This window comes from Poecilia latipinna, unplaced genomic scaffold, assembly GCF_001443285.1.
Source record: "Poecilia latipinna isolate Pla-1442-1.1 unplaced genomic scaffold, P_latipinna-1.0 Scaffold247, whole genome shotgun sequence".
NCBI lineage: Eukaryota > Metazoa > Chordata > Actinopteri > Cyprinodontiformes > Poeciliidae > Poecilia > Poecilia latipinna.
In genome coordinates, this window is record NW_015112863.1 from 510,563 (window position 1) to 527,853 (window position 17,291).

The 17,291-nt window shown below is 37.7% G+C and overlaps 1 protein-coding gene across 5 annotated transcripts in view; it reads right to left on the reverse strand.

The window, feature by feature from the left end:
• The window catches only part of mprip (myosin phosphatase Rho interacting protein), a 77,229-nt gene that overhangs the window by 46,345 nt on the left and 13,593 nt on the right, over positions 1-17,291 (reverse strand). For all 5 annotated transcript variants that reach the window (XM_015032652.1, XM_015032650.1, XM_015032651.1 and 2 more), the window contains exon 4: positions 1,909-2,060. In XM_015032652.1, the coding sequence (XP_014888138.1) occupies positions 1,909-2,060 (152 nt within the window). The remainder of the gene's footprint in view (positions 1-1,908; positions 2,061-17,291) is intronic.

The window sequence follows — 17,291 nt, forward strand, 5'->3', positions numbered from 1 at the left end:
ACACCGACTGATTTCACACACACACCGACTGATTTCACACACACACCGACTGATTTCACACACACACCGACTGATTTCACACACACACCAGCTGATTTCACACACACACACCGACTGATTTCACACACTGCACTGCTTAGTTCACTCAAAAAAAGCTGCTGAATCCTTTGGTACCAAATTGGTTAATACATTTAAAATACACATAGAACATTATTTAGCAGAAAAGTGATGATTAAAAAAAACATCTAAAACTTAAACATTTTAAACGCTTTTTTTCATAAACATAGGAATAAATGGATGAATTTTATTACTGAAGGTGAATATATGAACTTTTTTCATATTTGAAGGTGCAAATTTTTGTTCCTCTCTTATTTTATGGAATATAAAAGGTTTATCGTTAAAAACGGTTAGAAAATTAGCATTTAGTGAATTAACTTTCTTAAAAGAACATTTTAGTGTATAAACTGTGCAGTCAATGATCCGTAGCAACAGAAACTGTAAACACTGAGTCAGGGAATCCAGCAAAATGATTATTTTTGTTGCACTTTTTAAATCTTGGCATTGATATATATATAAAAAAAAACATTTTATGGTGATTAAGTGGGCTTAACTGGATTCAACAGAACATTGAGCTTGAATCGGATGAATCATTAAAGTGTCAGCCATTTCTGATTAAATCATGTGATGAATGAGGAGCTAAAATCACTAAAACGTCTCAATAAAATGGAGCAAAATTACTTAATTTATTCAAAATAACCAACATTAATTCTTTTTTTTTTCATTTTGTTGGTCTTTAATGGTTAAAAACCTTAAACTTTAATCACACCATTTGTTATTTAATAGAGGCATTTATAGTTGAAGTATGAGGAAAACAGTAAATAAACATGATTTGCACCATCAGTTGCTCCGGTAACGACACATGGAGGCCAGATGAGGCAGAGTGGGAGGTGATGGTGATGGAGCAGGTAGCGATGTGAAGAGTGGGTGCAGTGAGTCACATTTCTCCAAGAATATCTGCACAGAGCGAGCAGCAGCCACAGAGGAAGCGGCTCGGAAACAAAGGCAGGAGCCAAATTATGGAGACTAAAGCTTGAGAGTTGAAGTCTCTGCTCAGAAAGTCTGATGTCAGAGAGAAATGTTGGATGGAGGAATGTGAGCCAATGCAGAGCCTGAAGCGGACAGCAGGGGGCGGTACAGCCTCAGCTGCAGCCAAGTCCACTTAACATAAAATCTGTTTGGCCACAATTGGGTGGGAACCAGCAACATTTACTCAGTTACTTTAAGAACTTTTTCAAAGAAATTGACTTTTAGGAGTTTTTGTACTTTTTACTTTTACTTGACTAATTTTATTGTGACGTATTTCTACTCAACTTGAGTAAAATTTCTGGATTTTCTACCCACTGAATGGAAAACAAACATGTTTTAACCAGAATTAATCAGATACCTGAAGTTTCTGTTAAAGTTTTATGAGTTTTTTACTGAAAGAAACTGATTTGGGAAAATTATTTTGCCTGATTCTGTTATTTTTTGTATAATTATTTGTAATTTTCATCTTTAAAGTACCAAAATTTCCTCTTGACTTTATATTTTGGTCCATCTGATGATATTTTTAAATATTAAACTATTGATCATTTTATCAGTTACTCAGTACTTTTTACCAAATACTTTTTTTACTCTTGAGTAATTAATTTCTTGTAAAAATATATGGAAAAAAAATAAAATCACACACTGCTATAGGAGAACTTTCCTGCCAACAGTCATCACTATCTACAGTAACTGAAGAATTGGAATTAATGAGTTACGACAACATTTCATTTCCCTTTGGGATCAGTGACGTATTTTTGAATGTGAATGATGTCACAGGCAGGTGGTGATGGCCCGTTGCCACGGTAACAGCCCATGCCTCACCCGTTGATGATCTCTCTGCATTCGGCCCGGATGAAGTGCTCCTTGTCGGGGGTGAGGATGCACAGGGAGCTCTTCTGGCCCGTCCGCGCCTCGCCGTCCAGCACGTCCAGGCACTGGTTCATGTTGATGGTTCCCTGGGGCAGAGTGCTGGGCTGCAGGGTCACATGGGGGTCAATGTTAGGCGAGGAGGCACAATCTGATGCAACAGCCTGGCTCTGAGGCTTTCACATGAGAAAATGTTACATAAACTACTGTAGCTTCTTGGAACATGCGTCAAACTCGAGGTCTGGGGGCCAAATCCGGACCGTCGGGGCTCTTTATGTGGCCCTCTAGACGTTAAAGGGACACATAAAATGAACCTTCAAGATAACAGTGTGCATAAACATCATTTTATCAATCAAATCAAAACAGTTTTTATGTCTTTAATGCCAAAATACATCAATTAGATCCTACAGATTATTGCAAATTATCTTGAGAAACATCAACAAATCCCAGCACTTTTTCACACCAACACATAATTGTGAGTTTATTGCAGATTTTTTGAAAAAATGGTGAAAAACATTGTAACAAAGTGATGGTCACTCCCACCTGCAGGAGTAGCCATCACTCCTACAGGTGGGAGTGATTTTCCCACCATCACTCCCACCTGATGGTGTTTGGGGAGCTGTTTACTTACGCTAAACAGCTCAACCTTACATGATGCAAGTTATAACCCGTAATGATGCATACACGCAAATATTCTAAGTTAGTACCACAAACACAAAAAGAGATTTTTTGTTAAACCTCATTTTTCAGGATAGTTTCAACCAGACCTGTCAGCATAACTCATTTCAATTTTGTCCCAGGAATTATTGGGATTGTGGTTTTGAAACAATTTTCAAATAATATAATGGAAATAATAATGCAAGAACACATTGTCAAAGATAAACTTTTAATTCTAATGAACATTTCACACAAACAAAACAACAAATAAAATGAAATATGAAGTCTCTGTAAATACACAATGGGCTAGTTAAATCCAAAACACCAGTGAAAACTTTGATCATCCAGTTTTTGATACCAAGAAAGAAACGATAAATCATGCAAATGGAAATTAAAAACACATATTATGAATATGAATCTCTAAATTATAGGGCTGCACCAACAAATCTGCCCTAATTTTCTTAATTTTGGAATATTTACCAATCTTGTCCAGTAGCTCGAAGGTTTAAAATCAGCCACTGTCCCCTGAATTTAGCAACTTTTCAGACAAGAAGAAAATAAATCTGAAGTGAGGTAGAAGAGTCTCTACTCTTCACAAAGCTCAGTAGTGATAGTTTGAAGTGCATCCAGTGAACTGAAAGGCCAATTAAATCTGATCACATCAAGGTATCTGAAGCAGATTCATGACCTACATGCTGGATGTCATTAAGGACGAGTGAAACCTCAGAACAAAAGCTGGAAACCAGCAGTCCATCGACCCAGTTATGAACTGTCACTGCCTGAAAAAATTAATGTAGCATAGAATGGGTTAGCAATGGAAATCAGCCAATGGCAAAGATGAACGTCTCCAGCAAACTGGCAATAAAAGCTAGCTAAGCATATTAGAAGCTAGTTAGCGATAGCCACAACAGGTCACAGAATGACGATGTCTGCGTGCGACTCAAACTTTGCCTGACATAAAAGAGAAAAACTAAATACAATACATTTTGTAGTGATGGAACTATTTTAAGATCTATGATTGTCATTAGAAAAACAAAAAAAAATCATTTTTTCTAATGAATTTAAGACATTTTAAAGCATAAATGAATATCAGAGTTCATTTCCACCAGCCCCGTTTAGTCCACTTTAATCCAACTTCTGTTCATTTCAATGGAAAGTCCAGTTCGCTTGTGGGGGTGGGAATGCGTAATCGATCAAAAAAACGAGCTCTGGTCCGTCTGGAAACCTCAGTTTGATTAACATGAACTCTGGTGTGAACACCATGCGCACCGGAGACCGCTCCAAAAGCAGGAAGTGGACTACAGCGCAGGGCATTCTGGGTAAACCAAAACAAACAAGAGAAATGGTTCTTGGTCTTTAGCCACAGACAAAAGAGAAATCCTAAAATCTGATGCTACTCCATTTTTGGTACATTTAGTGAGGAAGGAAGCAGTGCTTTGTGTGGTTCTTGGTGCAGCGCCCCCACAGGCGAGGAGGGGAACAGGTTTTTCACTTAGTTTGGATCATTTGACACAGGTCAGTGGAGAAGTGAACCACATCAGCTGAAAATGTAACAAATGTGGCAATTTTGGTCCCTAATCAAACTGAACCTACCGGACAATCAGGAGGAAAACACCCTGATAGACTTTTTAAGGACGTGCAGACACGCTGTAAAAACTAACCATGACAGTAAAATCTCTTCTAGCTGCTTTTGACATGAAGGTCAAAGGCCAAGGACACACCTAGCTTCACATGGCGACAAATAAATCCAACGATGAACAAACCGGGGAAAGCCTCGACCCGAATCACACTGGATATGAACCAGTGTCCGCCGGGCAACGACACAGAGACCCAGAGTAAAACAGAGAGAGAGAGAGAGAGAGAGAGAGAGAGAGAGTGTGTGGGGGTAGACTGTGACTTTGGACTGCACAGCCATCTGTCTGTGTAAACAGATCTACATGTTGGTTTGTCCTTGAGTTGCAGTCAAAAAGGGGATAAAGAGTTTAATATCTCAAAATAAAAAACTTTGTGGTTTTTGATGATTGTTGCTGAAAATATACCCTCAACTATGCGTTAGCGCACTAAAAGGTCTGGGATCTGTTAATTTCCACGACCAATGAATCACAAGAAATGGAGGGAATGAACATAAAACTAATGTCGGCTGTTAGTTTGTCGCCTCTTAAACTCAACATTTCTGATGAAAATTTTCCACATACTCTGAATTATTTCTGTGGTTGAAACCTAAAAAAAGGAAGAGACTTTAGTCTCTCCGATTTTTTAAAATAAACCAACTACTTATGGAAGCCCATTCCTGCCAAAATCCCAACAGGAAGTCTTAATTATGGATTTTAAAAACATCATTTCAAATTTTAATGTCATAATTACAAGAAGGAAAGTCATAATTTCAAGGATAGTCATAATTTTGACATTTAAAGTCATAAATATGAAGGACGAAGTTAGAATTTCAAAGTCATAATTTTGAGACTGCTTCAGTATCTTATTACTTTGAATCTCATAATTATGACCTAAGAAGTCGAAATTATAACTTTCTCAAAATTATGACTGAATCATAATTATGACCTTCAATGTCATAATTAAGGGCGAATCTCATAGTTATAACTTAGAAAGTTGAAATTATGACTCTGAATTTAATATTTATGACTCTGAATCTCAATTATCAACTTGAAAGTCAAAATCATGACTTTGAATTTAATATTTATTACTTTAAATCTCATAATTATGACTCTAAAACCTGAAATTATAACTTTTCTGTTGCGCTTTTATTTTTTGGCAGAATTGGGTTTCCATAACAAAATCACTGAAAGTGAAAAATCTTGATTTTTCCCGTTTTAAATACTCTGGTCCAACAGATTAAATCATGACTAAAAGCCTGTTAGCTGCTAACGTCTCAGTTTCATCAAACATTTCTCCATTAATAAATCAATCAAACTGCAGGCCAGATGTTATAAATCACAAAAGTTTTCATTAGTAAACAGCTGCCTGTTTAGAAGACAGTAATTATCGAGCTCTTTGTGCCCTTGGCTTCTTTCGTTCTTCCACGGCTTAGAAAAACATTTCCCTCATGACACAGAGGCAGAGGTATTTGCTTACTCTGGCAGATAGCTGATAGTCTGCTCTCAGTGTTGGTTGCAAGTTCTTTTCACTTCCCGCAAACATTTATAGGTTTGAGAAAGTTTCACAACATAAAACAACAAAGACAATACAGAACACCTGTTTTGTTGTTTGCTTTAAAGCAGCAGGAGCCACTTTGTCTGCAAATCTGCATGGTGACAAATTTTAAAGCCATTACTTCACACCTCTCGACCTGTAGGAACAGAGACCCAGAGCCGTTCGACTGAGCGCTAAAAAACGCCGCAGCCAAAAGGAAATCTGATTAACTGGCATGGTTTTATTCTGACTCATGAACACTGTCTAGGATCCAGCCTCTTCGGGGTCCATCCTCTGCTCACTACCAATAACAGTAATTATGCAATAAATCTTTCCATGGCAACTACGGATAACAGAGGCAAACACTTTGTTTTTTGCCAACAAACAGCGAGCTCAGGTGCCAGACGAGAGTTTTTCCTCCCAGGTTCACAGCGAACTCAACAGATGAGGAGGAACCATCGTCTTCAACACGACGAAGGCTTTAAGGAAGCTGTTTGCGCCTGTTTGCGGGACACTTCCTTAAAGTATCCCGCAAACAGGGCGCCTCCTAGTGGCCGACGAGGTACTGCACGTGTAACAGGGTTTTATTTTAATTATAGACGTGAAGTTTGTTTGGATTTATTTTGGTTCAGTAAAGAAGTTGTTTCTCCACATATTTATTGGTGAATTAAGTTACACTACGCTGCTCTTGGCAGTTGGTGGTTACTATAGCAACCAGTCACCAACAGCCCCGCCCTCTTTTTCTGTTGCCGTTGGTAACTGTGGATCAGCTCTGCGTTTTATTTACAAGTAATATGTTTACACATATATTTTAGACACATTTAATCATATGCAATGTTTAAGGAGTAATTTTGCGATGTCTTGTATGTCTTAGCCGTTATTATGTTTAATTTTATAACTGGGAGCTATTGCTCTGTAGTTTAAGGGGTTTTTATTTTATGTATAGAGGCAGAAGCAGCTGGACTGATGTTAACCTCCAACTTGGTTTCCTGTTTTGCTAGAATAAATAAAGACAACCTGAATGTTTCTGTTGTGAAGTCGACCTACTGGGCCTGAAATTTCAATAAATGTAGCAAAAAATTAGTTGAGATGGCAACAGTGAGGAGACTATTGTTAACATGCAGAAATGATCTGCTAAAGATCAGCGATCGACCAGAAAACTGCATCCACTCTAATAACGGTAAAATGAACTCCATTCAGGACGCAACGTCACCATTTAAAGCAATAAACTGGTGTCAAAATGACTTCACATTTACTGGAGTAGCTTTTTGGAAAAAATTTACTTTTAGGAATATTTTTACTTCGCTGTGCTTTTTATTTTTACTTGAGTAATTTTATTATGAAGTATTTTTACTCTTAAGTAAAATGTCTGTATTTTCTACCCACTGAATGAAAAACAAACATGTTTTAACCAAAACCTCACCAGACTCAGACACACAGCTGCAGTTTCTGTTAAAGTTTCATAAGTTTTTTTTTTTTTTTTTACAGATTTCTCTCGTCTGATTTTCTTACTGATATGAATTATTGCCATTTTGGTCCTTAAAATACCAAAATTTCCACTGAACTTTATATTTTGGTCTGATGATGTAATTTTTACATGATTGATAATTTGATCAGTTACTCAGTACTTGAGTAGATGTTTTACCAAAGACCTTTTCCACTCTTCAGTGATTTATTTTTATTTTTACTTGAGTAAAAACATGTTTAGCGATGCTACTCTCACTTGAGTGAAATTTCTGGCTACTCTGCATAAAACCGGCTGAGTGGTATGTGAGCTGACATCACTAAATTTCCTCCAGGCGTTTTCAGCTTGGCTGCCATTCAGGACTCGGCATGGATAACTAAACGGCTAAACGGATATTTAAGTAAATAAAATGCCACACGTTACATGGATGTAGCAGCTACTTCAGAGAGAATGTGGGTGGTTTTCTGCTGGAGAGCGGCGAGAGAATGTGGGTGGTTTAACGCTGCAGCCAGCGAACGCAGAGGAGGAGGGAGAGCTGGATGATGCAGGCAGGCCAGCAGAAGTCTGTTTAAACCCACCGTCGGAGGCAAATCATCAGAGGAACGGCGCTCTAATTCAGCGACAGTGATGATGTAATATTAGTAATTATCTTGGCGAGGCAGACGGGGTGTGAGAAATCTGCTGGTCTCCGTCTGAAGTGGTAACAGGGTGGAAACAGGTGCTGCTGTCTCTGCCGTTTAGACGGCCACTTTCCCACAGGAGTTACTGTTTCACCCCGACTCCCTCATTCGTTCATTTGCTCACTTCCTTTCTGTCGAATGCAAACATCCTGATCAAATTCTGTCCAGCTAATGTGTCCAGATTGTGTGAAATCCTTTTTCCTTTTTTTACATCCGCTCCTCCTGGATGAATGAATCCTCTGTTATGTTCATCCACTCACTGTAATGCAGAACTTCTCAGTGGATGATCAGTGTAGCATAGCAAGTTTTATTTTTATTCATCTTGGGGACAAAAGCAGTGAGAACTTAACCTGTTGGTCTCAGGTTGTCATTCACAATGACAGGGGTGTCAAACTCCAGTCCTCTGCTGTCCTGCAGTGTTTAGATGTGCCACAGGTAAAAAACTGTGGAATGAAATGGCTTAATTACCTCCTCCCTGTGTAGATCGGTTCTCCTGAGCCTTGCTAATGACCTAATTATTCTTTTCAGGTGTGGTGCAGCAGAGGCACATCTAAAAGTTGCAGGACAGAGGCCCTTGAGGACTGGAGTTTGACACCCCTGTCACGAGAGGACCCAAATTTGGGTCCTCTCGTGAATGACAGGTTAAAAGGGTAGTTAACTTCTGTTGTCATAAAAATGCTGCACATATTCAATACGACTTAAATGAAATTTGACTTTATAATTTAACGTCTTGAAATTGGACCTCTGTCTCTTTAAATCTCCTACTCTTTCTTAAGCTCCGCCTTCAGGAAGTCGTCCCAACATGGCTCCTCTATTAACCCTTTAACATTTTTACCAACGTCGCTCTGAGCATCAGCTCCTATAATGAGCTCAGCAGCTGTTGGCTAATTGCTGCTGGCTAGTCTGAAGGAGCTGATGTGGGAGGAGCTGCGCCTGGAAGGCGGAGCTAAGGCCAACCAGGCGTTTTACAAGCTGAGTGGTTGCCATGGAGATTAGAGGAAAGAATCAAAGCAACACTGCAGGGAAAAACATTATAACATGATGGGAAGCTAAAAAACCAACTAGACTTTAGATGACACTGTCCCTTTAACAGGATGAGTTGGTTTTCCTCCTAGCTTTATACAGTTTGAGTTTATTTTCTTCTATTTGTTCCGAAGGGGTAATTTAAAAACAAAAAACATCTTTAAGATATAATGGGCATGAAAGTTACATTGGAGGGAACTGTAATATATTAGTAATAAAATCAACTTCTCTTTTAGCCATTCAATGTGTTTTTCAAGACTTCAACATAAATGGCAACGTAGGAAATGGCAGGAAAGCTTCTTTACATAAAGAAAAAGAAATCCACAAATTTGTCCATACAGGCTGAACAAAAGCATCCCCCACAGTATGACGCAGCCTCCTCCCTGCTTCACAGTGGAGATGGCACGTTCACAGAAATGTGCAGTGGTAGTTCAGCATGCACATTTCAAATTCATAAAGTTTAAAACCGTTTTTCTTTCTACTGGAATAACTAAAGTTCAAACAGGTTACAGCAAAGCAGCACAGAGGATTTGTTCACAAGCTTAAAGCCATTAGAAAATATTTGCACAAAGGGAAATTGTCAGAGTTTGTTGAAGTTAATCTTCCAAGGAAGGAGCTGCCTGCTCCAGCTAGCTACATTAGCCAATACTTTGTTGTTCGTTTAATGGCAACATTATTTAACTAAAGGTTATTCCCATTCAGGGTGGTTAGAGTTGAAATGTTTTCTTACAAAAGTGACACTCTTAAAATAAATGAGTGAATAAATTAAGAAAACCAGCAAGACTGAAGCTTTTGAAAAAATTTTGCTCTTCATTTATGCAAGAATTGGTAAAGTTCAGGCAGTAGCTACAGATTTAAAAACCATGCTGCGGTGCAGCCTGTCAAAAAAGACTATTTAAGATCTTAAAAGGGAAAATATAAGGCCCTTTTAATTTGATTTAATTTATTTGTAAAACAATCATTTTACTAAAACGCAGACTTGAGCCATATGCTGTTCTTGGTGCCAAAAAGAAAAAAAATGGAGGAAAATATGATCAACCTCAGAAAATAAAGATACAGTTTGTTGTTTTTTTATCTGGCAAACCTGCAAAACATTTATGTTTTAAGTCTAAAGTAATTTATAGTTCAACTGCCCAGAGAAAAGAGACTGCTAAAGGTAAAAATGAAATGATGATAGAAAACAGAAGAGTTTGTTCTTTCAGCTCGACATTTCTGGCTGCCCTGCCAAAAGTTCAACCTGCTGCAACATAAACAACGTATCAGGATTTAGACGTACTATAAACAACAACAACAACAACAACAACAACGTCCTTTTTGTGAACTCTGGCAGCCGTTTGGTCAGAGACCCGGTAAGAAGATTAAAGCATGTTTGACTGAAAGCCTTGGTGACTCGTGTTTAAATTTTGCTGATCAAGACGAGTTTCGTTATCTGCTGGGGTTTCGGCGCCGCGGCTCTGATATTCAGGAGCTTTTAGCTACAAACGCCTGGATTATTTAGAAGTTTTAGACGAAGAACGTCTCCTCCTCTTCCAACCCTGCACGTACAGAAAACTGGTTTTAATTTGCAGAACAAATATTAGCAATGGGTGGTCTCACTGTATGGAGAAGGAGTGCCTCAAGCTGAAGAAAGATTGTTGATTTTGAAATTCAAACGCTAAACAAACAGAGCTTTCTCTTCAAAGATCCAGGTTCAAATAGTCTCAATACTTTTATTTTTGTCTAAAATGTTGAAGATTTACATCATGATTTTAAAAATGGCCTTTAAAACGTTTCCTGTATTGTTGTATCTCCAAACAGGAGATAAAACTGTAAAAATGCAACCTGAGTTTCAATGTAAATATTATGAACAGGACTGCAACTAATGATTAATCAGAAAGTGATGGATTGTTCTAAAGATTAATCAGATGAAAAAATGTTACGTTCTGCAGATTTTTCATTTAACTACTCAAGACTTATTTATACAATATTAGAAATACATTAAAAGATGCAAATAAGCAAAAAAAGAATCTATTTTCCTTGAGAACATAAAAATGTCTGAAATGTAATAAGAGCATTCCTTTAGTGAACGCTCAAAGGATCCATCTGCAGCTAAAATGGTTTTTTAAAGTCTGTTGGCTCATAACTGGACAGTAAAATCTGCTTCATAGGACTTTTTTCTTGCAGAATTTCAACCAGGTGAAGCTAAAATGGCAATTAAATGCAAAATGTTTACATTTCTTTAACAGTTTGGGGTTAATTGTTGCTCTGTGTTGGTTTTTCAGCAAATTTATATTTTTTAACTATTAATCGATTATTAAATTAGTTGATGATTATTTCAACAATCTATTAATTGCGATGAAGTTGATTAATCGTTTCAGCTGTAATTCTAAATTATCCAGACTTCATGTTGGAGCTTCCTTTCTCCCTTTGGCTTTGTATTTAATCCTCCAGGCAGAAACCAGGTCCACAAATAGTGAATTTTATCAGGATAATCCTGGACATATCAGTCTGGATTATCACCCCGCCTAGAATAAAAACTCCTGGCAGCGAGACGGGACGTGTCCTCCTCGTCCTCAGAGGCGTCGGAGCTTAAAGTCTTTCTGCATAAAGGCTGAAACCACCGAGCTGAGCAGGACTGATGCCGTTTGCAAGATTTATGACAGATAAGATGAACCAGTTTACAAACACCAAATACCTTCAACTGAGAGGAAAAACACAGAAAACAAAGTAAACAGCTGACATTACAGCAAATGGTGCAAATTGGAGAGCAGTAGTAGAAGAAAAGTGGTCAGTTTGTCAGCCTTTTAAATACAGATGTAATAACAAATGCAAGTTTAATCAATTTATCAGTGTTAAAGAATATGTGATATTTTCTTAGTTATGTTGAAAACTGTAAGGAATCAGCTTAATAAGATAAAAATCCCCAACAAAAATCTAAACTATAGTCTCAAGAGGTCAGGCATTACGCATCGAAATAAACTTAACAGGGAATAAAATAAACAGTTTTCAACAAATAACAGAAAAAAATGGGAAAAAATCTCTCCATCTGCCAGCAAAAATGTAAAGTTTTATTTTAAAACCTAATGGATTTAAAATGATGGTTCTTTAAACATATTCTGTAGATACTGATCAAAATTATAAGCAGTCTTAAAAGATTATGTAACATTTGCAGCTCTAGAGAAGTTTTATGTGTCTGGAGTGAGAACAAAATGTTTCTTTCACTTCTAAAGGTTTCAGATCCCTGCAGCAGTTTGATGCTTTGAAAATGTTTAAAACGTTCATAAATGACGAATCTTCTCTGAGACCCCGTAAAGGTTGCAGCCATTTCTCGGTTCCCTGCTGTTTTATAGCCGTTTGCCTGCAGCCTGATGCTTTAAATGAAACCTTGTGTCAGAACGAGCGGTCCGGTCCGGTCCGGTCCGGTCCGTCAGGCCCTGTTTGGCTTTATGGACCAGGGAGGGTTCAGGCAAAATAAATTACACAACAGTGATGGCCAACACAAATGATTTATCGGCCCAACAGAACCGTAACGGAAAGCAGAGACAAAAGGACTGGAAACAGAAGAGCGTCAGAAAAATTCAGGATAATTTTCCTTCATTTAGAGACGCAGCATCTCCGTGTCTCACTGCAGGAGACGAGAGGAAGAGTTTCCAGACTGAAAAGCTTTGATGGTGATCAGTTTATGTTCTTGCTGTTTATTATAAGATAGTTTGGGGAGCAGGACTTGTGATGAGTCAGGCTAAATTTTCCGTTGTTTACTTAGAAAGCATCTCCAGAGAAGTTTTCTGCTCGTCCATTTGAGTGGAGTGACCACCACTTCCTTTTGTTTTTATGCACAGCAATGAATTGTTTATTGTTCATCATTTGAACTTAACAAAAAATAAAATTATATGGCTCTCAGACAGAATTTTTTTTTGGTCCTAAACTGCAGTTAACAAATGAAATATTAAATTTTATATTTTAATTAGGGTAAATTTATTGATATAATGGAAAATGTTGAGTATTACAAAAAGTATTAATCTTTTTACAACTAAGATTCAATAGCAAGTAGAACTGTGTTTATTCAGAGACTTTTACTGAAAAACTGACTTTCCTGCACTCAAATCAGCTTTAAGCATCCTAATTTTAAGGCTTTTTAAGACCACTGTAATGAAATTTAAGACCTGTTTCACCTCAGAAATGTACAAAAGAAAATAGAGCTAGTGCCAAGCTTTGCAGCAACAGAAATCAGTCAGTGGTAAAGATGAATGGCGTCCAGCAAACTGGCGATAAAAGCTAGCTAGCCATTAGCATATTACCAGCTAGTTAGCGGTAGCTTGAACAAGCTAATGTCACGGACTGGAATGATGTCTGAGCGTCTGATATAAAAGTTAACTACATAAAATATACAATTTTAAATATAGTCTTACCACAACAAAAATGAAGACCTTTGATCACATTTTACAACTTTAAGAAATTTTAAGGGTTTAAATTTAGAAGCATGGATTTAAGACTTTTCAAGGATGCGCAAACACCCTGCAAATGTTAGCTAGTGTTACAAAAGAAAATGACAAATGTTCTTATAACCAATAATAAATTTCTTCAACCAAGCTGAAAATAATTTGAAAACTAGATGCCTTTTAATACAGCAAATGTGCAACATCCCTTTTTCTTACAAAAATAAATTAAAAAAATATAAGAAAACTTTATTTGCTTGATTTTAGTTTTTTGTTTTAATTTTACTTCATGATTTTGGCCTGTAGTCTGAAGGGTTTGGTCACCCCTGCATTAAATTATGTAATGCGTATGAAAAATATGTAGTTTTTAAATATTAGTTGAAACTGTCACCATGTTGTGTTTATGTTACAAAACAATCTGTAAAAAGAAAAAAAAAACAACAAAGAAATAAAAAGTTCCTCTGCCTTCTCCCAGTGCTAACTAGAAACAACCAATCAGAGCTCGGAGCCGGGTCTTACTGCTGTCAATCATGCGACAGAGCCTGTTGTGAATGCTATGGCTAGTTAGCATAGCCACCTATGACAGTGGATAAACAGATTTCCTGAAACTAAGTTGTTTCTCTGCAATTAGCACATTTAGCAGCTCGTTCTTGAGGATGATTGACAGCGGTACGACCCTCCTCCTGGCTCTGATTGGTTGTTTTTGGTGTGTAGCTCAGGAAGGAGATGGAGGAGACTGACTTTCAGAGACTCTCTGTACATGGTGACAGTTTAACAAATATATACAAAATATTATTTTTAAAAGTTACTGAAGCTTTTCCAGAACAAACTTCCAACCAACAGGAAACAGGAAGTGAAGAGAAGTTTATATATCTGTCCACATTTCATCTCAGAGTGTAAGCAGACTGTAGAAGTAAATTGTGTTTTTGACGTTCATATGAGCATAAAAAAGTTAAACTATGTCCACTGACTCCGGTAGGAACCGGGTCCAATCTGAGCCACGGAGCTGCAGTATCTGACCAGCATAACAAACACATCCAAACAGGGAGCAGGAGATAAGGAACTTTATCTCTGCTACATCCGGGATAAAGCGGCCACTGAAACAGAAGCAAAAACTGAAAAGCACAGATAAGATGGCATCAGAAACGGGTCGAAGCTCCAAAAACAGAATCGGGCTGACATTTTTCCAAGGGAGCTTTTACTGCGCAGATCCTCCTGTAATGGCAAACTGGTGTCTGAACTGGAATGTGAACACACTGGGTCAGCAGGTGGAAGCTTGCAGCTCTAAACCAGGGGTGTCCAACATGAGGCCCGGGGGCCAGGTGTGGCCCTTTGACTGTTGTTTTATGGCCACCCAATGCAGTTAAAAATTATAAAAATTTGTTTCAATGGAGAATGTTAAGACAAAGTGTTGATAATAATCAGACCCAAGTCTATCCACAGACTTTACTGCTGCACCCAAATCAGCTTTTATTTAATTTATTAAACTTGAATGAATACAGCAAACATTTTGAAAGAAAGTGACCCAAATCCTGTTCTTACAACAGGGAATAAATATGTTCAATCGAGTCCAAAACAACTGAAAAACTAGAGAAATTTCTTTTAATATAGCTAATGTGCAAAATCTTTATGCTGATGTAAATAATAATTAATAAAAATATTAAAAATAGCTAAAAATTGGACGACTGCTGAGTACTTGAGCAGACTTTTTACCAAATACTTTTTGACTCTAAAGTAATTTCTTAGACGGCTATTTTTTCCTTATACTTGAGTAAAAACATGTTGAAGTAGTTTTACTCTTACTTGCGTATAATTTTCGGGTAGACATGGAGTATTTACACATGTTCCAGCATGCCAAAGGGTCTTAGGAGTCACAGGGCAAACACAGGCTGAGGCTGTAAACGCTCCTGTCAGGGAGATTCAGCAGGAAGAAGCAGGATTGTGTGTCTCAAATGAAAAGAATGTGGGAACCCGAAGGAAGTTTGTCTGTTCTTGGACAGTGCTGTGGGGGAAAGAGGTCTGATATTTAAATTCCAGTAAACACAGGAAATTAATTGACCTTAGATTAAATGAGAATGGGTCGGCCACAGCTGAAATGTCATGAGAACATCATGTCCTCTGTGAATCAGAAAGGTCTGCGGCTCTGATGCAGGCCGTCAAGTGCAGTCAATGCAGTCTGAAGGCAAACTGATGGAGCAGAGCCTCAATAAGCCTTTTGTGCAGCAGCTCAATAGGTAGCCTGGTTTTATATAGGAGGTATACTGCTTTTTCTTCTTTGGTCTGGGCAGATTAAGTAAATAAAATGGAGTCTGTTTGCAGAAAAAGTTCCAAACAAGTTTTTCTACAAATGAAAGGAAATGTAGAATTAGAGCAGGGGTGTCCAAAGTGTATCTGTGGCCCCTGGGCTGATTGTGTTTTGGCCCCCCGATATGAAAATTTGGGCCAATATCCGATATTAATCCAATATTAGTATTGCTGTTATGGCTGTTTTGACATGTTTGGCAAAAAAAAAAAAACAGAAACAGAAACAGACGGTATCAAGATGGGAATAAATATCGACTGTTAATATTGTTTAAGTTTTATTTATCTGGCCAATATCGATACGTTAATAATATTGCTCAATACCGATGCTGATGCATTGCCTGGATAAATTGACTTACTGCTAATTGTAACCGGCCTAATTGTAGATACTGACACATCAATGATGACTGAAATTCGATACACTGCAAAATGTTGCCAAGTATTTTTCATCCAGTTTCTTGTGCAAACATCTTAGATCACTTGAAATAAGACAAAACTAACTTACAAGTAACTTTCCAGCAAGAAATATCAGTTTGTTTAGAGTCAATACTTCCTTAATATTCATGAAAAAGTTCTAGTTCCAGTGGCATATGTTGGTGTCTTGTAAGATTTTGTGTTTTTGAAGTTAACTCTGCAGCTTTATCGAGAATCTAACTTTGTTTAATTTCCAGAAAGACGTTAATGTCTCTAGAATAGTCTCTGAAATTTGAACCGTTCTTCTCCTCAACTTGTTCTCTGCATGACGGTTAATAAGATATTTTGATGTGAAACAAACATATTTAATCCTTTCTGACACCTGTTGCTGACATGGCCTCCTCTGACAGGACGTCTCTGAAACATATACACAATTTAGACTAAACTGTGGCTGTATAATCCTGGGTTGCACGTTTGTTTTGATGCCGCGTCTGATGTTTGTCTCAACAATGACGCTGGAGAGAACTTCTCACCAAATAAATGGAGTCCACAGGAAACCCACACATTTGTGTTTTTCTCTCTGTGTTTTGTCTTGCATTGCTACAGTCAGGACAGAGACTGCTGGAGCTCTTCACAATCCGCCCCGCGTTACACATACCATGCTCAACTGCTGCCGAACAAAGACACAAAGCCTGCTGCCTTGGCAACATGGACCCGATGTGGTTGAGTCGGGCTGCTTTAGAGAGAAACTCAGGCTTAAACTGGCGAGGGATGCAAAGTGACTGCATAATATTTATATATCAATTCTCCATTTTTGGTCTTCCTGTTAAGGAGCTAGCTGGTTTTAGCATGAAGCATGTAGGTGGGTAATCCCAAATCATCAACTCTGACCTCCAGATTATTTTATTCCAGTAAATTCCCCACCAAGGCTCTGCCACATCCTGTTACATAATACAGCTCAATCTGGGAATATCAGCTGGAAAAGCAACAGCCAAAAGGTTTGAATAGCGATTATTTTATTAATCGATTATTCTAACAATTAACTGGATAAAAATTGGCACAATCTGCAATTTTTTCTATTTTAAACAAGAAAATGCAAATAATCAATTTAATTTCATTTTATTGCCTAAAATGCAATAGCAATTATTTCCTTTAGTGAAGCATCAGCAGCTAAAAAGAAAAAACTTCTAACAACATCTGGGAATCCAATTGCAGACTGGATACCAAAAGGTGCTT